Source organism: Drosophila arizonae, chromosome 5 (assembly GCF_054131065.1).
Source record: "Drosophila arizonae isolate 15081-1271.41 chromosome 5, UAZ_ARI_1.0, whole genome shotgun sequence".
NCBI lineage: Eukaryota > Metazoa > Arthropoda > Insecta > Diptera > Drosophilidae > Drosophila > Drosophila arizonae.
In genome coordinates, this window is record NC_142925.1 from 15458217 (window position 1) to 15480574 (window position 22358).

Sequence of the window (22358 nt, forward strand, 5' to 3'; positions counted from 1 at the left end):
GAAAACACACAAATGTTAATGCAAATGAAAACTGTAGCACAAACCAAAGGTTTTTCCAACGAAAAATAACAGGAAAATTAAAATGAAAAAAAAAAAAAAAAAACATTTACATGTAGTTGGAATACATTATATTACATCAATACCCCGATCAGTTAATTAAATATATTATTTTCCATTTGTGATACAATTCGAACAACTTCTGTATCCATTCTTCAATAACTATTCTAAATTAATATATAAATTTGTTAAATCCCCTAGGGCAATATTATTCACTTACATCAAATTAATTACTTAATATGATTATTATTATGAAATTCATTGTTGTTGGACCCTTGCCGTCATTAGAAATAACTCAAAACATTCAATATTATATTTCAATATCATTCCATTCGAAGTTCTCATATAAATAAACTGAAAAAAGCATTGGAAATACCGAATTCAAATGACTTTTTAATGGTGGGTTGGGCTGATATATGAAAAAATATATGATTTATTGGGGCAGTTTTTCTATATGAAAATCTCCCATAAAAGACTCGTTACCATAAGCAATATTTTATTTAGTTATCATAGCATATATATAACGTATATATTCTTAGCACAGATCCGTTTCACTAGAATTATCCAAAGGTGAATTTTGTATATGTTAATTTCAACATGAATTTCATTTTTAAATGCAGTTTGTTTTCTGGAGTATATATTAGCTGCAAGCGGTTATTTACAAAATAGTGAGAATAACATGAATTGGCTAAAAGCATCTGCTGATTAGCCAACCGAACTATAACAAGCTTAGACATAGTGTAAATACAAAATAGAATTAAATTCCGTAAACAATGAACAATCGCACTTTGTTGGCTATAAACTAAATGGCAATCTAAGCTGCGCCTGAGCTATGCTTGAGCTTTAGATCTTCGACAGCCTCCTGCAGCGGCTGATCCTCGCGTAGACGTCGACGTTCGCACTTGGGGCACGGCTGATGCTCGTTCAGGCATTCGGCATGGAATACAGCACCACATGTGACGCACTGTAAGTGGGAATATAAATTACAATTGCGATCGAAATGAGGATCAGTAGACTTACCCGAAATGTGGTGGCAATGTGAAAGGGATAGAGCACACGCGGACTCTGGCAGATTTCGCAGATGAAGCCCTTCAGCTGGCAGAGCCGGCACTTGAGGACGTGCGCCTCGCCCATCTTAAAGGCCTTCTGCAGCTGCTGGCAAAGCGCGCCACGCTGTATCAATGCCAGATCTGCTATGGAATACTGATGTATGTGCTCGTAGAGATACTCCCGGCCAGCGAAATGGTTTTGCAGCAGCTTCAGGCTGCTCGGCGCGCAGGTATAGAGATAGGCACGTATAAAGTTCAAGCGAATGCGCAGGGACTGCAGCTCAGCCATGGCATCGGAGGCATAGTAAATGCTCGGATTGAGTAGCTGCATGTCGAGGAAGGGCTGTGCCCGAAACTCGGCCAGAAAGAGTGCTGCCCGCTTGCTGACGGCATACTTGCGAAAGTCCCAGTTGTAGACGATGCGTGCTGGAATGAGTTGAGGCTCCGGCTCCATGCAGATGTTGCAATAGTAATTGCCACTAAAGGCACACACTCTACAGGAATATATAGAAGGGATTGTGTGAAAGGTAAGACCGTAATTTATAGTTTGGTTCTACGCACTGGAAATTGTTGTCGCCAATGCCCAGCGGGTGCTGGCAGCCCTTGCACAGAAAGCCCTGTGCATTCAGTCCGGGCTCGCGTGGCAGCTGACAGAGCTGAGCAACCATTTGCTGCAGCTCGCCCATTTCGAAATTCGAGTTGAGCAGCTCAAATTCCGAGTTGGTCTGTGAGTAGAGAATATTAATATCAAGCACTCCAATAACTGGCAATAACTTACATCGATTGATTGCAGTTCACTCATATCATCTGTTGCATTCGAATCAAGTTCTCGTTGCGATGTCTGCTGCTGCGCCAAGTTCAGGGTGGAGGGATTAGCGCGAAACTTCTCCCAGATCTGCGACCAGCCGGAGCCATCTTCGCGATTGCTCTCGTGCTTGCGTAGCAGCGCATTGTAGCTGCAGCGATCCGCTGTGGGTGTGCGCAGGCTGGTCGTGCTGCTCATGCTAACCGAGCGCTGAAAGAAGCGCGCTCCGGTCTCTTCTGTGGGCGAATGGGCATCCAGATCGGCGGACCACGAGGTTTGCATGAGATTTGTCAGCGAATTGCTGCCCTGCGGCAGCTCAGAGAAGGGTTCTTCAATGAGACGCATGGAACGCTTTCGAATCCGCGGACCACCTCCACCACTCGACTCGGCTTGCTCGACATCAGTGGACTCTTCATGATCTTTCTTTGTCTCTCCCGAACTGTTTGTCTGCTCTTCGTTTATAATATCCAGTTCGTCAACCTTTTGCATAAATAGATCCAGCATCTCGTGTTGGTTGAGATCCGCATTCCCAAACTGACCTCCGCGACTGAATGGACTGTTCGAAATGGACTCCGAGAAGAGCTCGTTCGTGTGCAGCGGCTGTGGCGTCGGAATGGCCACGATTTCAGTAGCCAAGGAGCTGGCCACATCAACGCCGCTACTTATCTGAAAAAGAAAAAACCGTTAAATACGAACTTTCATTAAATACTTTTCCCTGCTCTACTTACTGGACAGGATTTGAGTGCCGGTGTCCATAGATCGGATAGCTGTAGCGCATAGTCGGGCCATTGATTGAGCAGGCTTGAGTTCACAGGCAAATCGAACGTCACATATGCCTCCAGACTCTCCATAATCTTGGCTGCCGTCTCCAGGCCCTCGCTGTCCTTGAGCAGCGCATCTTTCTTATAGTACGGACGCAGGGCTGAGCCATTCTTGCGCATATTATTTAAATACGACGAGAATACGGAATCGTTGAGAGACTGTCGCACCCACGCCCGACACTGGCCCGTCTCGGAGGTTATCTGGCTCAGCCGCTGGATTTGCTCGATCACCTGCTTGTGCATGAACACCATGGCCGGTGACCAAAAGCTCGGCTCCGGTCGTCGCTCCACATCTCCAGCTATCACATTGATGGTGGCCCACAGGAACGAGTCTTTCAAGCCGTGCAGAAACAAAGCCTCTAAAGTGGTGCACAAAGCACTCGTCTGTTCGCACAGTCCAATGACTTCTGTGGGAATTTTATTGGATGAGTCATGGCAATTGGGTTAATTAAATTTGAATTGAGGTGAATTACCAAGTCCTTTTTGCTTAACTTCAAACTCAATTTCTCTCGCATTCTCGTTCAGTGTATTTATCAGCGCCTCCTTAATGACATTTTCACGTTTTGTGGAAAAATGGTTGAGGCTGCGAAAGAGGGAGCTCATTTGTTTGTCTTTAAGCTTTTTATTTATATTCCTATTTCGTTTTATTTATTGTTATCTCTTGCCTAGACACCATCAGCTGTTTGCCAGGGCTGCAAGAATTGACTTTTATTTCTTAGATTAACAATGCCAAGAATATTCAAATCAGATTGTTTGGCTTATTTAAAGATTTTAATAACATTTGAAAAATAACACTAATAACTAACTAATAAATTGAACTTAAATCGTCAACATTTAGTGGGCTACAGAATATAGTTAATGAAATCAACTGGAGCTCGCGGAACTTATGAACCAGCTAATGCAATCGATGTAAGAGTGAACCGATAGTAAACGATATTGAATTTCATCGACTGCTTGTCTCTAATGACGTCATAAGAGCTCTCCTCTTTTTAACGGCTTTTTATATATTTTTTTCAGCTTTCAACAGCTTAAGAATTTTAAAGTCAACAATTTATAAATGTCCGCGAAATGAGTAAAGTAAGCAGTATTGAATTTCCGTTTAGAATTCTGAGCTTTAAGACCAGTTCTTATTGCTTACTTGCTTTCTTTCTATGTGGGAACGCTCGATTATAAGAATGAAAAAAAAAAAACCCACGCAAATAAATAACCACAAATTCAGCGTATTCGTTAACAAGACAAAGCTTTAATGACTTCTGATGCCTTGGGGTTTTATTTCAATGAACCAAACAACATTTATGACTCAACTCGTCAAGGAATAGAAATTAAGTACTGATAATAAATATTGTTAACCAAACAGTTCCCATTTCTGCAGTTAATGGAAAATTATGCATACATATATGTACATATATATTTATTTAGTTTTGTTTATTTACATATGAATGGAGTTGACTTGAGTGTCAGCCTCAATCCCGGCTTGTCCATAGGCTGTGCACGTATCCATTCAGTAAGTCGCCACTTGATATTAAGACGAAATTTGTGTTAAGGTCAGGGTGACCAACAAAGTTTATGCTGTCATTGTTCAGCTTGTTGTTGCTGTTAATTTGGTTGTTGTTGTTGTTGTTGTCTTAACGCATTTTTCAATATTTTTGCAATAAAATTGTATAGCCTCTGATATATCGTACAGAAGATGCGCTCCAACTGGTTCAAAAACTGGTCGAGAGAAAAAAAAAAAAAAAAAACAAATTTAAGATGTTTTTTTCTTTTCAGCTTTGTTGTTGATTTTTTACGAAACTATTTTGTGGGCTGACAACACTTGCATTCAACAACTGCACTGAAATTGGTCGCTAATTTATTATATATATTTTTTATATTTATATACAAGCATTTATAAATTTTCTTTTTTTATCATTTTGCAAACATCATGTAGTCATGTTGTTTTTTTTTTGTTTAACGGAAATGTTAAAGCTTGACGAAGCTGCGAATTTAATTAATGAATTTTACATTTTTTTATGAAGATGAGTTCAAAAGGTAAGGCAAATGTTTATGGAATTAAAAAAAAAAATAAATAAAATAAATTAAATTAAATGATAACAATTAATAACAGAAAAAAACGTAAATATTAAGCTGAAGGTGAAGGGTCACTCCAAAATTTTTACGCATGCGCAGCGCCGCGTCATTTTCTTTTTCAATTCCATTTCCATTATCATTTCCCAACTGCAAGAGACTTTGACTAAGCGGCATAGACTCTATTAAAGTAAATAATATACAGCATGAATGCTGTCACTGCATGCCTGCCGCTGCTGCTGTTGTTGTTGTTGTTGCTGCTGCTGCTGTGATGCTGACTTGACTTTTTTCTTAGCTCCACTCAAAAAGTTTGACTTGAACGTCGACTTTACGCTGCCAGCGGCAACTGTTTGGGCCATTGTTATAAGTAGCAGAAGAAGAAGAAGTAGAGGCAAAGCAACAACATTTTTATAAAAACGTTTGTTTTCGTAATACAATTTTGATTACTTCTTCGACGTCGACTGAGCCACAGCGTCGCGACGTCCCATTGATGGCTTTGTCTGTTGTTTGCCTTATGCAGCGACGCGTCGCGTCGGCCGACGCTTAGCTTTGATTTATTAACACTGGGCGCCCTACAGCTGCAACAACAACAATAACAACAAAAGCAGCAACACGGGCCAAATTGCGCGCCTTTTTAGAGTTAAGTCCATTTGGTAATATCTGCGCTGTTAATTGTAACAATAATTTTAACGCCCAATGATTCCATTGGCGGCGTTTGCTTCAATCGTTACGCTGCGCATAGGAAGCGCAGGCAAAGGTGAATACAAAGCCAAAGATTCGAAGTCGAATTCGAGCTCGAAGACGAGGCACACATACCAAAATACCAAAAAGTAAAAAAGTCCCAATGCGGAACAAACGGCTGACATAATTAGTAAGATAAAAGCCGCCTGGACCTTGCCTGACAGTTATGAACTGAACTAAAAGATGGTATACTCGTATATACATACATATATGTACATAAATAAAGCGCAATCCCAAAGCCTTCAAATTTAAGCATATTCACAAACAAAATTGTGCAATCAAATTGCGAAAGGGATCAATGTACGCAAATGTTAATATAACATCAAAGAAGGCTTTGCACAATGCTCCCCCACAATGTGATCTAATATGAGCTGACTAAGCATCGTAAATATCGAATTAATTCACTTTGATGAGTACAAATTTAATTTGCCTCACAAAAGAATTTGCCGCTCAATTTAATGAATTCAAGTATCGAAAGCCAGTCAGAAATCAGTGTTCTGTCAGAGAACAGGATTTTGTTCTGTGAACAAATTCCCCATGCATGAATTTGTTTGAAATATATGTATGTATGTGTGTATGTATGTATTTGATTGACATATTTACATTATGCATTGTTAGCAACTAGACTGCTGACTGACGTTCCCTGATAGATCGTCAGACAATGTATTGAGTTTAGTCTCCAAAATCCAAACCTGTCTATCTAAATTAACAAATAATATAGTAGAAACAAATGCTGCTCACACTTTAACACATTCATTTTCATTATGAATTTGCATACCATTTATAAAAGCATATGCAAAACCGTTGAAACGTGTGGGTAATAACAGAATGTTAAGCATATGTTAGACGAATGTTAAGCCTGACCTTGAGCGACATTGGCAATGCAACGCCTGCACCAAGTATGGGAAAATACACGATATTCATATATTCATATGCGGATATACATATATACGATATATGTAAGGTCATTAAATGTACAGTTTCTCGGTTTCAAAAGCAATACACTATAAGTTAACAATCAAATCGGGCTTTGAGCTCATATACATATGCATATACACCCACACATACGTTTACATATGAACTGTGCTGAGAGCGGCTTAGAGTTGAAAATGTCCTAAATAAGAACGAAAGCGATAGTTGCAGCACTGTAAATACTTTTTGTTTTGTTTTACTGAATAATTTCCTTTACTTAGGGAAATTTGTACAATATGTAAATAAATGCAGTGACGCCGCTGCAGCTGGGAATTAGATGTACATTGGCTCAAAAACTAATTGTATCAGTCAAAATAATACACTTATGAAATTGTTATCTAGCCAACATTATATTTAAAACAGTCATTTTTATATACATACATGCATGTAGATTATGTAATGCCCAAATTGTAAATTGCTATTAATATTAATGCTGCTGTAACATGTGGACATACCCAAACAACATATGGACCACTGTGCGCCGTCAGCGTCAACTTGATGCCAATGCGAAAGCCAAGCTTCATTCGTTGTCGCTGATGGCAGCGTTGTTTATTAAAAGCGCAGAACTCGTGAGCTACGGACGTGTCTCTGCTACGCTCGAGCGCCTCGCTCATCTAATCTTCAGTTAACTTCGTTTACATCTCCGTCACCGTCTCCGGTACTGTCTCCGGTACGGCGCATCTCTCTCCCACAGTGACTGCGAGTCGTGAAATCGTGTCACAATTGATTGAATATTGTGTGCAAGCGCTGCAAGCTAAAATAAATACGAGAAAAAATTAATATTACATATTATTTGTATTTGGCAATAAGGTTTTTTTCTGTGTGCACCGCCGGTGCAGATTTCGTCGCTCGCGTCGTCGTCGTCGTTGTCGTCGCCGTTGCGGATTTTGTCATCCCTGACAGCATCAATTCGACCTGGTGGCTGTAATTGTTGTTGTTGTCAGCATTGTTATTCTGCCTACGCGCTAATTATTCCTCGCGGTTTTCAACTCGAATGCGGATTTTGGGCAATGCCCAATTCTAAATCGACGGTTGCGTGACAAATTCGAAAAAAGAAACACAAGTCACACAAGGCAAGAACAACAACAACCACGAGAAATATAACGTTATTCCGAATTGCCAAAATCGAAATGCAAACGCGCAGTTTGAAATACGGGCTACGCAGTCGCAGAGCTGCCGGCGTTACCGTTACGCTGCTGCTAGCTCTGGCGCTACTGAGGATCGACGCAGCAGCTGGAAGGCCTGGTATATATGCACCACATACATACGCACATACATATAATTCATTTTGGATTCCAATTGGAAGCCGATTGGATTTACGATTTTGATACCATTTCGAATTCGTAACCAATTCGCATAGACATACGATATTTAATTAGTGTTTGCTTTTTAATTTCCTTTTCGCCTTTCGTCTATTTGCGTTTCTGTGTTTCGTGTTGCTTACTTCAATTACGTCTTTACACGCATGTTATTTCAAACTAAAGATTTATTTATCTAGCTCAGTTTGAAATCTATGCTAATTCGTGTTTAATCAAATATGTGCAACCAAAATTGATTGAGTTTACATCATTAAACAAGCAAGTTAATCAATCAATATTTGGGTATATCAATTTGGGCTAAAAAAAAATAAACAATTAAGTTGATAATTAAACAAATTATTTCATTATGAAAATTAATTACAAAATTTACAATGTTTGTATTGCATTAAACTATTATATTTTTGAAAGAAAAAGATATTAAATACGCATTAATATATATAAATTTGTAAAATAATTTATTTAACAAAATTTAAATACAAAAATTGTAAATTTAGTCATTTGATTCATTAACTAATTATTAAATTAATATTCTCTTATATACATTTAAAATTTGACCAATAATTTGCTTAATGATGAAAATTCAATGAATTATTGTTTTATAATTAAATTATTTAAAATATAATAAAAATCTTTTAATAATAAAAATCCTTCTTAATGCACATATTTCATAAAATTTTATAGCTTTAAATACTTTTAATGTGATAACCAACTGTCTGTGTTTTTTTTTCTCCATCTGTAACTAAGTTTATTTCTTAAGCCTTAACAAACTTTTATTTTATTTTATCTATTAATTAAGTCGACGAGTCTGTTTATCTTTGTCCTTTGAGCCTCTGTTTGAACTGTCCCTTAACTTATCAACCAATTGTTACTAATTCCCAGCACATGCACCAACTCATCTAACTCAATGAAATCACTCGATCGCCATCTGTTCTCTAATCAGCGTAACTTTGGGTATTAGTCATTTTGACATTGAATAGGAGCTTCAGTGATGATTCGAGATGAAGTAAACAAGTATAGGACTATTTTTTATAAAGATTTTAAGTGAGCTGTAGTCGAAACAAAGATCAGAGTAAATCTTTTTCACGGAGATATTCCTTACTCTTTTTCCTTGCCTCCACTGTTACTTTTTACTTCCGCTTTTCTCTTCTCTTTTCCCAAATTCTATACATTTCTATCTCTGCATATCTTCTGAATATCAGCCCTGGCTCTATTCCTGTCTCTCTTTATTTCTATAACACTCCAACATTTTCTTTCATTTTCTTCTTCTTCTTTTGATCTCTCGATTTTTCTGTGTCTTACTATCTCTGTCTCTCTCTCTCTCTGTCTCTCTCTCTCTCTCTCTCTCTCTCTCCCTTTCATAACACCTTAAGATCTGATTCAGTTCTCCGACTCACATACAGGAAGTCTCAAATACCTTTCGACTATAGTCCAATACTTGATTACTAAATTTCCTCAAAATGCTGTCCGCCATGGGTTTCCATGCATCATGCAGTGAATCGGGGGAACCTGCCAGACACTCATCTACGCCGATCATCAAATTAGAGTTAATAAATAACAGCGATTCATGACATTTAAGATGTTTTCGGTCTTTCGATATATCAAATGAGCAAATGTGTTAGTCACAAACTGGACAAATCTCATCGAACTGGGCAAAATAAGGCGTCAGCTTTATACAGCAAAAACAACAAATAAATAAACAGATTTGGCCGATGGCGACAAAAACGTCCAATTCCCAAAGGCAACAAAGGGTAAATGAAACTTGAGAAGCCGCCGGCTCAAAGCAAACAACAACAACAACAATAACAAAAGTTATGTAAGAGCCAGATGACATGACTGGCAAGGCTTCATCAGCCTCAGCTTCAGCTTCAGCTTCAGTTGCAGTTTCATCTTTGGGGTTTTTGATTTCCACTTTTTCTTCATCTTCTTCTTCTTCTCATTTTTCGGCTTCACTTTGAGCTGGTGCTGCTGCTGCTGCTGTTGCTGCTGGAAGGGACGACCTCTGGGATGCGTCTATCATTATCTTAGCTGCTACTTTAAAAGGCTGTTCATCTTCAGCCTCTGGCCTCTGGGAGGGGGCAGCTCGACAAGTTCATAAATTGTTATGACAATTTGTTAAGCTTGTTTGCAACTGTTCAAACGTTTTGTCTTCAATTCTTCTTCTTTTTTTTCGTTTTCCTGTTTTGTGGGTCATGGAGCGCCCCCAAAAAAGAGGTTAATTGCATTTAAGACACGCCGCAAGTTATGGGACTTATAGATAAATAAGTTTAAGCTGATTATTTAAAAGCTGCACCACGTTGAGTCAATAAAAAATAATAAAAAATAACATATTTATAAATTCTACGGCTCAAGTGTCTGGTTTAGCTATACTGACAAGTATTTGAAACCCGCTTTGAGCCAAGATTTATGTAGATTTTCTGAGGTGTTTATAAGCTGGGCTGTATTATAGATCATAGTTAGATAAGACTAGATTAGACTAAATTATAGTTATAGCGAAGCTATTGAATATGAGAATTTATTTTTGCTGTTGCTGGAAAGATATGTAAGAGCTATATAGAAGGCGTATTAGTTCAATATCTATATACTCAATCTGTTTCTACTTTTATTCCTATGAAATATCGTTAGTTATTTGAGCATATCTCGTATACCTTAAGCGCAAAAGTTACCAAATTTGTTATATAGACTCTACCAATGTAAACTCATATAATGGATATTTCCTTTTATTGAATTGCCAAAATAATTCTTCATAAACAACTGATATTAAAGTATAGTAAGTTCTGTTAGTCTGTTACTCTAGATATCAAATTGAATTTCTTCCAGATTTGTTGAGCCCTGGTTACCATCCAGCTCAAATAGCCTTATAAACTCTACAGCAAACGCAGAGATTCGTCCATTGTCTAACAATATCTCAAAGACAATACATCAGTGTCCAATTGTGTTGCCGTCTTTTCTTCTGGTTTTATGGCCATAATCAATTAATGTTTAACGATTTTCTTTAGCCGCTATTCACACGATCTGCTCGAATGAATATATATCGTTAAAGACTCTTGACTGTACGTGATAATTAACAAATTCGCACACATATTATAGGCAGCAGTTGTTGTTGTTGTTGTGCACAATTAGTTAGCCTCATAATGAAAATTTTACCTTAGCTGTTTTGTTTTTTCCATAAATTTTCGAGATTTATGTTAGCTATTGTATTTTTGTATTTTTTTATTTTTTACTACAATTTTTTCTATTTATATGCCCAAAGTGTAGCCTGAAAAGTTTCATAATGTCTTAATAGTCCAGCACAATAAGCCCTGATATAGATTTTAACCGTTTATTATAATTGATAATCTGCGACGTATTTCATGAGACGTTTCTTACGTCACTAATGGGTTTTTCGATATCATGGGATTAATAAGTGCAAATTACCACACATTAATGGGAAAAAAACCGAAATTAAAGGCAAAATCAAAATCACAATGAAATTTATATTGAAAATCTGTGTGAGTCGTGAAACCAGTTGCCCAACCATTTGAAATCTAAGTAATTATGATAGATTGATCAATTGATTGAAGCTGATGAGAGATTTATGCGAAATGTTTGTTTCATTTGTATATTTCAGTTTGATTTACACAATTTTCATAATCTAATGTGAACTTTGGCATATTCAGAAGTAGGCGTGGCGAGCCTGTAAGGTCCATATATTCTTGAACAGAATGATTAGCTGAGTTTTAAATGCTTTTTATTATTTTTATAAGTTTATGAGATATTGTTTACAAATGTTATATTACATTTTATTAGCTTGAGCTTAACCAAGGAATTTAAGGGACAAACAAATTATAGATCCCCTAAAAGTATACGCAGTTGAAAATAATACATTTTTACTGTCCAGAACAGGCAAATTGTCCTCTAACAATCTATACAAATTTGTTTCAGATATGAACTATAAGAATTCTACCTAATATCTTTAGAAACGACCTATTTTCTATATATCTATAATAATTTATAATAATTCTTATAGAATATGAGCGTACATATAGAATTATATTATTGTAGATCTTTATTTGACTTGGTTCCCCACGGCTTACCGGGCATCCCCTGGTCAGCCACACCCAACTATGCCGCAGTCTCATTTGCTCATGTTGCCATTTCTTCAATTTCTGCAGCGAGACACCTCGATTAAGGCAATTAATTATTGACAATCATATAGAATCACAGCAACAAATTTCCAAGCTGACAATAAAATATTATTTACGAGCGCGAATTGTTCAGCTCTTTGGTCTTTGCTCAGCTGGAGCTGTGCGTGGGCAGTGTGATTTTCAACAGCTAAATAAGTCGATAATTCAAGGCCCAAGATAATATGATGATCGCGGGATGAGCATAATGAAATTTGATTTTTATCAACCCAAACATGAAGGCTGCAAAAACAAAAAGCTTGTCAAAGCAACTGTAAAACATAAAAGTGCAAAAACAAAAACAAACGAAAACCCGAAATAAAAAACAGTTGGAATTATGACATTGTCCGTGCTTATATAGTGGGTGCAGATGTCGTGAAGTCGCCAATCAATTAAAACTTTAATTCAATATGATGTTCACAATAGACAAAAAAAAAAAAAAATAAAATAAAAGATCAAAACAAAACAAAAATAAAACAAACAAAAAATAACAATAAAAATTTAATTGAAAGTGAACTTGATGGGCAAAAGCTGAATTTAACTAGTTTTACGAATATTTTGACTGACAATAAAACAAAAGGTTTCGCCCAATACTCGGAACTAGTTAGGATCGCCGTATTGTAAATTTTCTCTATCTAGTATATCTGCACAATTTTTCATTAGAATTTTTTATATGTTTTTTGTTGTTGTTTTCATTGCTAATTACAACAGATGAAATCTGAGAATAAATTAAAGAACGCGCTGGCAACACTTTCCCAGCTGCTGCTGTATGTTAGAGGAACAATAAAACTCAAGTCTCTCAAGATAAATATATATATACATAGTTATATTGTAAACATCCGACATTTGTATATCTTTAGTGAATTCATATTTATGCCTTAGCAATGTTCAGGGCTTAAGACTTCTGATTAAACTTGGGCAGCATCATTTGTCAGCTGCGATTGATAAGCCCAGCTGGAAGATATGTTAAGTATGCCCCATTGTTTACCTACCAACATGGCGAATATGAATGCAAAATAGACAATACAAATCTACAGCAAATCATTTATACATTATATTTAGTTAAATTGATATGCACATATGTTTAGCAGCCGGAACTTGGCTAGAATTCCAGAGAACGCCTATTAAAATCTATCAGCTTGAGCTCTGTATCTGTTTGTACCCAGGAATTTACTGCTAAAATAGCACAATAACTAATTTATTCGTTTATCATTTGTCTAAGCTCGAATAAAGTTTTTTGTTTAGTATTTCGCCTGGTTCTAATTTCATTAAAAATTATTCACAGTTTTATTTATTTTCATAATCTGCCATCAGAAATGGGTGACCAAAAAGTGGTTGGGTTGGTTCGGGTTTGCTGAGGATATTTAATATAAATAAATAAAACTGAGTGAATTAATGCAAAAAAAAAAAAAAAAAATTATGTAGATTATTATGAGCCCTTCAGTGTAAAAACTGTATTTCCATAAATTATAGATGAATTCAAATATATATGATCTCTATATCCATAAACAAATATAACTATTTATCACTTTATAACAAGTTAAAAAAAAAAAAATTAAATAAATATATAAAGAAAAACTACTTCGTTACCCTCGTGGCATGACGAATGAATAAGCGGACATGCTAGATTGCATCTAGACCTCGTGCTGATGATTTGAAGATATTTAATAACGTCAGTTAGTTGTCTATGAATCTATTGGAGAATCGCAGTGAGAGATGTTAATAAGTTAGTTAGTCAGCTAGTCAGCTGAGGCTAGTTCTAGGCGGGCGTGGCTTTTGATGGATAAGGTTAGACTGATCAAGTTTTACTGGTTTACTTCGTGAGTTCAAGCGAGAAAAAACATCCCCAGGTTAAATGAAATGTGAACCAGCTATATGTCAGATGGGCGCTCGCAACAAGTTCTCTATGGAATCTAGTTCTGAAAAGGTTTTATCTATTTTAATGAGTACAATTATCTTATATATTATGCTCTAAATGACGGAAATAAAAAACTAGTATTTATGGGCTATGGCAGGGATATGATAGGCGAGATTTGAAGATGTGAAAAGATAAAATGGAAAAATTTTATGCAGATGCAATTATTTGTATATTCATGGTACATAAACTTTTATGTTTTTCAAGTAACAATAAAAAATAAATTGTTTTTCTAACTCATTATAGATAGATGGGTTGGTACATTAAAATATCTTTACTTATCTCTTCATCTCTGTTTGCTCCACTGTAATGCTCTAACCACAAATAAATCTATATCAAATGCCAAATCTCCATTTCAACATTTCTTTTGCAAAAGTTTTAATCAATTCGCCAAAGCTTGTTAACGCTATAAGAGTTAAAATCTTTGTTTCAATCTACAAATTTCTCTAGTTACAATTGAGTAAAGACAGATATCGGGATGAACATGACCCAAGGCGAAAATACTTTCCTTTTTGACTTTGTAAGCGAATTAATTGATAGAGCAGACAAATTACAAGCACTTTGAGATAGATGATTAAGACACATTTGTGTTTGGGGCCAGCGGTGAGCAAACATCGCAGCTCAAGCTCAACCAAAACAAAAGACTCAGGCAACAAACTTGATTGACTGCCAATCACACTGGGAGGGGGAGGGGGAGGGAGAGGGAGAGACTGCGAAACGAAATAGTAAAAATCTTAATTTACTTATTGACCTACCTGGCCTAACTAACGCCACAGACACTGAGTGTGTGTGTGTGTGTGTAAGTGTGTTATGTGTCAACCAAAAAGCTGCATTGAAATAGCAACAGCAACAGCAGCTGGAAGACACAACAAATAAGAGTGCTTTATTTGGAAATACATGACTGATAGATACCCTGCTATAATGTTAAGTTAGGATGACATATAACACACACACACACATACCAAAATATATGCTATTCCAATAGAAATTCATGTTGGCATTTCTATACTTTGAGAGGGAGAGAACTTTAGCTAGAGCTGTGCTATCAAAATACAAATTTCAGAGCATGGACAGCCAAAGCTAAAGTAAATATATATTTAACACATAATTCTATTCATTTTTTGTATAAAAGTACAGTGTACTGTGTAATAGTGAGAGAAAATCGCATAGAAATTTTTTGTTATATCCCAGTAGAGATTGTGTGCGATATGGTCGATGGGATCAAATTTCTGCTTCACTGAATTTTTGAGGTATTCTAATATCGAATTAAAAGCTGAAGCTGACTGAATAAGGGGATTATATTAAAGGTATCATATTTCATATGCCTAAGCAAGGCTGGCGCTTGATCCCTTTGGTGTGGACTTCTCATAAATTAGTTTTATAGATCTATAAAGTTAAAGATAACTTTATAGATCTGTAAACAATTGAAATGTTGCTAGCGTAGAGTGATTGGAATAAGAGTGAAGGGTTCAGGGTATCTAATAGTCGGGCAGCAAGAGTAGAGAATATTGATGAATTATTCAGCAGAAGTGATAAATGTCCACTCTTCATATCTATATAAATACATATATATAAATACATATATACATCAATAATATCATATTCTATATCATATTCTATATCGATATATATTTATTTGCTATTAAATCTATATAAATATACGAAATGAGGGAAACCCCAGAGAGGCATATATACGAACGTAACTGCATAGACTCAACTGCTCAGACTGTTCAAGAATATATAAACTTTATGGATTGTACAGCTCCATACTCCGCCTCTTGCATTAGCTAGCAAACCAACAATATGCCCTGGTACACTAACTACAGGGTATACACAAATTGCAACCGCAGCTTCAAAGCAAAGGAGACAAAGACTCAACACACATACACACATACATATATATTTATAGAGCATTTAAGCCAATGTCAATCAATCAGCGAGAGCCAGCGATGGCAGCCAAATTGCCACACAGAGCCACCCAAGGGGCTGCCACATCAGTTTCATCTTCGCTTCCACTGTTTCTAACATTCTTTTAGCTTCTTCTTTTTTTGTTTGTTTTTTGTTTTTTTGTTTTTGGTGGATTGCCAGCAAATTGCAGCGCTCTTATAGCATTTGCCACTCACCTAAACCAGCTCATGCACACACCCACACCCACTCACACACACACACACACTCATCTGTATATACATGCATACATACCTGTGCAACCACAAGAAACAACAACAACCACAACCAAATTTCCCCCCTTCTCCGCAGATGTGCGGCAATCGCCGTTTTCATTAGAATTGCAGCCGCCATTGGCTGAGGCCGCTGCGGGCGATGCCTTCAATGCGGGCAGCGAGCGGGCCATCGATAGCTATGGCAATCCGATCGATGCACTGCGTCCGATCGATACGCCCGATGGGCGCAAGGTGGTCAGCGCGCAGGGCCTGCAATTCGAGATACCCAATTATGCGTCGGGCATCACTGAAATACGAAAGCCGGCCGATGATCTGCTGCCACCGCATATTGGTGAGTTCACAACAACAGCTGGAGCAACCAAAGCGACAACAGCAACAACAACAACAACAACAACAACATCAAAAGCAGCAGCTACCACAACAACAACAGCAGCAGCAGCCACAATTGCATCCACATTACGCAATAGAATTAATCCAAAGCGAAATACTCAAGCAGCTTTAGTAAATTCCACAAATAGCATAAGTATCACAGCCACGCCCTCATCCACACCCACAGCCACACTCCCACCCCGTTGCACGCCCACATATGTAGCACCACTAACAAAATCTGAATCCCAACTGGATTCAGCACATGCCAAGCGCCAATCATCTGGTCAGCAATATAAGATTACAGCAGCCAGTGCCCAGCACGCCCCGCCCACATTCACCCTGCTCACCCTCAATCCAGAATTTAGGCCTCTAGAGAGCCCCAGACCCCGACCCCGACCCAGACCCAGTCCCAAAGCAAACAATGATAGCCTTGCCGTGATCGCATACTCAACTCCAACTCCGACTCCTTCCCAACTAGATGCCATAGCCGTGGCGGTGCCCAGTACGGACATCGATAGCACCGACAGCACCTCATTCGCACCAGCACCAGATACATCACTAACACCACCCAAGCATGAATCATCAACAACCACCACAACCGCCGAGGATGTCGCTGTGGAGGTGGAGCAGGCGCAGCTGGTGCCCTTGAACCAGCAACAGCCGGATGAGAGTGCTCAGACGCCGCAGCAGACGGACGGCACGCTGCCCGACTACCTGCTGGAGCTGCAGCAGCAGGACAAGGACATCGCTGGACCTGTGCCCTGGACACCGGCACCGAACGCTGCACCACTCAGTGTGATTGCCTGGGATCTGCTGCCACCGGTGGAGGCGCAGCGCGAGTCGGAGCCACACATCATCACCGAGCAGCAGCCCACCAAGTATGTGGTTGGCGTGGAGCAGCCCGGCAGCCACAACATACGCGTGAGCCTGAGCAGCGGCCAGGGCCTGTCGCCCGTGGCGCCGGCACCACTCAAGCCCGGCCAAGTGGCTGTGGTACCCGTACCAGTGCACGACGGACCCGAGGGACATGGCACCAATGCACATGTCGGCACCACCACACCACGCAACGGCGCCAGGTTTCCCAATCGTCATCGCGGCACAGTTCATTACAGCACAGCATCGGCTACACAGCGGCCACGCAGCAGCACCACCACCACCACCACAACCACTAGCACTACTACTACTACCACTACACCTCGACCAACAACAACAACAACAACTAGTAGAGCGACCACAACCACCACGCCAGCTACAACCACCACACGCAGCCCTCCACGCTCCACAACGCCCCTGGATCCGTCCACCTTCTATAAGCTGGACAACGAGGAGGCCTACGCCTACACGCTGCCGCCCTGGCTGCAGGAGGTAACCGACCCGGATCTGGATGTCGCTGTCACCTTCATAGTGCCCACCGACAACGATCAGTACAACCACACGGTGCCCGAGGATCTGGAGCCGCCGTTTGAGCCGTTCGTGGACTTGAGCAATATTCAGCTGACACCGCCTCCTGAGAGCAGCAGCACTACCAGCACCACCACCACCACCAGCAGACCCACCACAACAACGAGAACGACACCGACTACCACTACGACGACGACGACAAGACGTCCGTCGACCACAACAACACAAGCACCCGCACCAATAGCAGCGCGCACCACTCAAGCACCCATTTTCAGAGCACAAACCACCCAATGGTCGCATGCCAAGAACCAATTGATAACAACAACCACAACAACATCCACAGCTCCGCCGTCCGTTGAGCCGAATCCGTTTGACTCGTCCACGTTGCCGCCCTGGCTGCAGGACTTTGACTATCCCGATGTTGGTCCCGGCGTGCCCTATGACCCGGAGAACTTTAAGGATGTGCCGGAAACAAAGCCGGGAGGTATTAAACCTAATGACTTTCAGCCTCATGGTTTTGCCAGTAGATCTCAGTCAAGCGATGCAGCAACCACAACAACAACCACCTCAGTGCCAACATCACCAACAACAACAACTACTACAACAACTACAACTACAGTAGCAAACACTGCTAACACTGCTTTCCCATCAAAAGTCACGCTTACGCTTCCAACCAGCAGCAGCAGCGATGGCCATGGGTTGAACACTGTGGAGCCGCCGCTGGTGCTGATGCCGCCCGTTGCTAGCAGCGACGACTCATCATCCACATTAAGCAGTCCTGCGGCGACTGGCCTCACACTAGATCCTACTACAAACTCCTTAACGCATTTTGCAGAACGCTTCGCTGCGCCACCTGTTGGCCAGACAACGGACACGAAAAGCGCCGCCGCTGCAGCCGCCGAGCAGCAGTTCCCACCGTTCAGTGCGGCCAGTGCGGGCGACATCCCCAAGGTGGAGTACACCAAGAGCGACGGAGGCAAGGTCATAAGCACGCCCATCAACGTACAGCGTCCGGGTGAGTCTTTGCCTGGAATTTTCTGACTATGGCAGCTCAAACTAATTCCAATTCTTTGACAGAGCCAGCAGTGGCTAGCACCACATCGGCGCCAGCTGCCAATACGGGCAAGTATACGGGCGGATTTGGTGCTCCGGCGGGTCTGCTGCGTCCACTGACCGGCACAAAGCCCGACATCTATGTGGCCGGCAACAATCACGAGTACAGCACCCGCGTCAAGGCCAACAGAGTGCGTCCAGGCGGTGCCACGGAAACAGCCACAGCCACAGCCACAGCCGGCAATGGGGGCCGCTACACCGGCGGCTTTGGTGCACCCAGCGGCGTGCTGAGTCCTCAGAATGTGCCCAGACCCTTCCAGCAGTCGCAGCAGTCGCAGCAGTCCAGCTCACAGCCATCCCACTTGGCTGGCGCCGCTTCGAGCCATCATCAGAGCCGCTTCGGCGGTCCGCCTGGCATCCTGGTGCCCTTCGACAATGTGCCGCGCACCGGTGCCAAGTAGGCGGCCAGGGGGCGTGGCGCACATTGTATTGCAACTGCTGCAAGTACTTTAAATTATTTATAAAGCATGTATCTATGTTGAAGATCTTGAATTGAGAGCTCTCGATCTATACGTAATTAAAGAAAACAACAAATCTGTACGAATTTTGTGTCGCAACAAAAATTGAAATATATATATTGATATATATATATGTATGTATGTGCATATATGCATATACATATATGCGCATACCGTGTTAAATGTTATTTACATAATAAATAAATATTTAGAACGATAATAAAAAGCATTTATTTGGGGTTCCTTTGGGCTTGTAGAAAATAATGATGAAGATGATAAATTGGCATGTGAGGATATATAATATCAATCATACAATCAGGATACATTCTATAGTCTGGAATCCCGGACGAAATTCTCCTCTGGCGCTTACAGTATTATTTGTACAAGCTTTATATACATATCATCTCAATGTTGAAAATAGAGAAAGGATAGCCGAGAGTTATGTCATCCTTAAATATACTATTTTATAGCCTATGGTAATTTATGTAAGCCTTGGATTTTACAAATGGATTACATGAGTAATAAAATTAAAATGTATTTAATTCATCATTAGCGCCTTGCACAAAATACAAAATATTATTACTATGTCATTTCATAAACTGTAGACTTATTTTTAGAGTTTATTATTTCGACATTAGTTTTTTAATACATTTACACATTTGATCATCAAAAATACATTAGGCCTATTAGCCAAAATATGCGTAAAGTTTCATTTATTGAATTTTCTACGCAACGAATTACAGAAAAAAATAATCCAAAGTAATGGAATCAGATTTAGTCACATGTGCGTAACTTTAATTGTGTAATATTTTCTTCGTATGATAAATGAAATTAAGCAAATTGTAAATGGCCTTTTGCCAAAGTTTTTTTTTTTCGATACCAGTATTTAAATTTATAACAGCTACAGATCTTAATTAAAATCGAACGCTAGATGGCTCTATACCGCTTTCTGAACTACTGCACCCAACGAAAATTTATTGTAGGTTTAAAATAAATGCATATCTCAATGCTAAATTCATTGTTTAAGATTTGTATGAAAAACTAAGTTTATACAATTCAAAGCATAACATAAAAATATAATATTTATGATATTGCAATGTTTAGCCATGTATTCATGTCAATACCGCAAAGTTTCTCATTTGGGAAGCTTAAATATTTCTAATATAAATATCAGTTAATTGCGCGCTCTCGATTTCTATGTGTGTGTGCGCTTAAGCTTGAAGAGTTGCTATTCTAATATTTTACAGTCACGTGAAGTTGGTGGCATACAAATGCGCGTGCGTCGCATAGCATTCAGCTTTCTAATGCACTCGTTTTGCTCAAATTTGCGTTGTGGGGTGGGCGTGACGTAAACGTCCTTCATTTGACTTTGAACTCGCAAAACGCGAACGCTCTATCTGAAGACTATTTAGCCAGAGCAGTTGCAGTTGATTCCTGACGGGTGAACTGAGCGAAAGTAAAAGTGTGATCCAGGCAAAGTAAAAAAAAAAAAAGAAAATTTAATCATGTCGAAGATTGGTATTAATGGATTTGGCCGCATTGGTCGTCTGGTGCTGCGTGCCGCCATCGACAAAGGCGCCAGCGTCGTTGCTGTAAGTAAAGCAAAAGCCGCTAAAATGTAATTGCGAAAAGAAAAATGTGTGAAATTTTCTTGGATTTGTGTAATTTGCAGGTTAACGATCCCTTCATCGATGTGAACTACATGGTCTACTTGTTCAAGTTCGATTCCACTCACGGCCGTTTCAAGGGCACCGTCTCCGCCGAGGGCGGCTTCCTGGTCGTCAATGGCCAGAAGATCACCGTGTTCAGTGAACGCGACCCCGCTAACATCAACTGGGCCAGCGCTGGCGCTGAGTACGTGGTTGAGTCCACTGGTGTCTTCACCACCACCGAGAAGGCCTCCACTCACTTGAAGGGCGGTGCCAAGAAGGTTGTCATCTCGGCTCCATCTGCCGATGCGCCCATGTTCGTGTGCGGCGTGAACTTGGATGCCTACAGCCCCGACATGAAGGTCGTGTCGAACGCCTCTTGCACCACCAACTGCTTGGCCCCATTGGCTAAGGTTATCAACGATAACTTCGAGATTGTGGAGGGTCTGATGACCACGGTGCATGCCACCACAGCCACCCAGAAGACCGTCGATGGCCCCTCCGGCAAGTTGTGGCGCGATGGCCGTGGTGCTGCCCAAAACATCATTCCAGCATCCACTGGCGCCGCCAAGGCCGTCGGCAAAGTCATTCCAGCTCTGAATGGCAAACTGACTGGCATGGCTTTCCGTGTGCCCACACCAAATGTGTCCGTTGTCGATTTGACTGTCCGCCTGGGCAAGGGCGCCACCTACGATGAAATCAAGGCTAAGGTACAGGAGGCCGCCAACGGTCCATTGAAGGGTATTCTGGGTTACACCGATGAGGAGGTCGTCTCCACTGACTTCCTCAGCGACACTCACTCGTCTGTGTTCGACGCCAAGGCTGGCATCTCTCTCAACGACAAGTTCGTCAAACTGATTTCCTGGTACGACAACGAGTTCGGTTACTCCAACCGTGTCATTGACTTGATCAAGTACATGCAGAGCAAGGATTAAATCAATAAATAGCAGATCCAGCTAATACAATGTTAACTTCTCAATACGCACAAACAGGAGGTGTAGCATTTACATAACTATATAGATGAGAAGGCTCCGATATGCGCCCACATGAACACTCAGCCACCCAATAAATACATATACATACACAAACACACTTACACATGCTTATAAGTTTATTGTGACATATGTGAATATGTATGTGCATACATATGTATTAGCATATGTTTTGTATTGTATTTCCAACAGCTCTTCTCTCTCCTGTTTGATGAACCGCGCAAATACAGTTACATCAGTTATATAACCTAATCTCGTTACAAATAAATAAAAATAAAAACAAAAACCCAAAA

General features: G+C 40.0%; 3 protein-coding genes across 6 annotated transcripts; 2 read left to right on the forward strand and 1 right to left on the reverse strand.

Moving 5' to 3' along the window:
* Positions 1-659: 659 nt before the first annotated feature.
* Positions 660-3454, reverse strand: Plekhm1 (Pleckstrin homology and RUN domain containing M1). Its single transcript, XM_018011958.2, has 6 exons — positions 3206-3454; positions 2640-3139; positions 1885-2577; positions 1668-1831; positions 1078-1600; positions 660-1021 (listed from the first exon to the last, which is right to left on the reverse strand). The coding sequence occupies exons 1-6, from the start codon at positions 3333-3335 to the stop codon at positions 872-874; spliced, it is 2160 nt and encodes a 719-aa protein (XP_017867447.1). The 5' UTR covers positions 3336-3454; the 3' UTR covers positions 660-871.
* A 3588-nt stretch (positions 3455-7042) lies between these two features.
* Positions 7043-19650, forward strand: flap (flapper). 4 transcript variants are annotated; one of them, XM_018011954.2, is made up of 4 exons: positions 7043-7754; positions 16160-18337; positions 18689-18868; positions 18931-19650. In XM_018011954.2, the coding sequence occupies exons 1-4, from the start codon at positions 7640-7642 to the stop codon at positions 19365-19367; spliced, it is 2910 nt and encodes a 969-aa protein (XP_017867443.2). In that variant the 5' UTR covers positions 7043-7639; the 3' UTR covers positions 19368-19650. The 4 variants fall into 4 exon arrangements, with proteins under 4 accessions (XP_017867443.2, XP_017867444.2, XP_017867441.2 ...); XM_018011955.2 differs by having other exon boundaries at positions 16160-16414; positions 16931-18868; XM_018011952.2 differs by having other exon boundaries at positions 16160-18868.
* A 1131-nt stretch (positions 19651-20781) lies between these two features.
* LOC108616620 (glyceraldehyde-3-phosphate dehydrogenase 2) lies at positions 20782-22358 on the forward strand. The gene is made up of 2 exons (XM_018011962.2): positions 20782-21016; positions 21097-22358. Exons 1-2 carry the CDS (start codon positions 20930-20932, stop codon positions 22006-22008), a joined length of 999 nt encoding a protein of 332 aa, XP_017867451.1. The 5' UTR covers positions 20782-20929; the 3' UTR covers positions 22009-22358.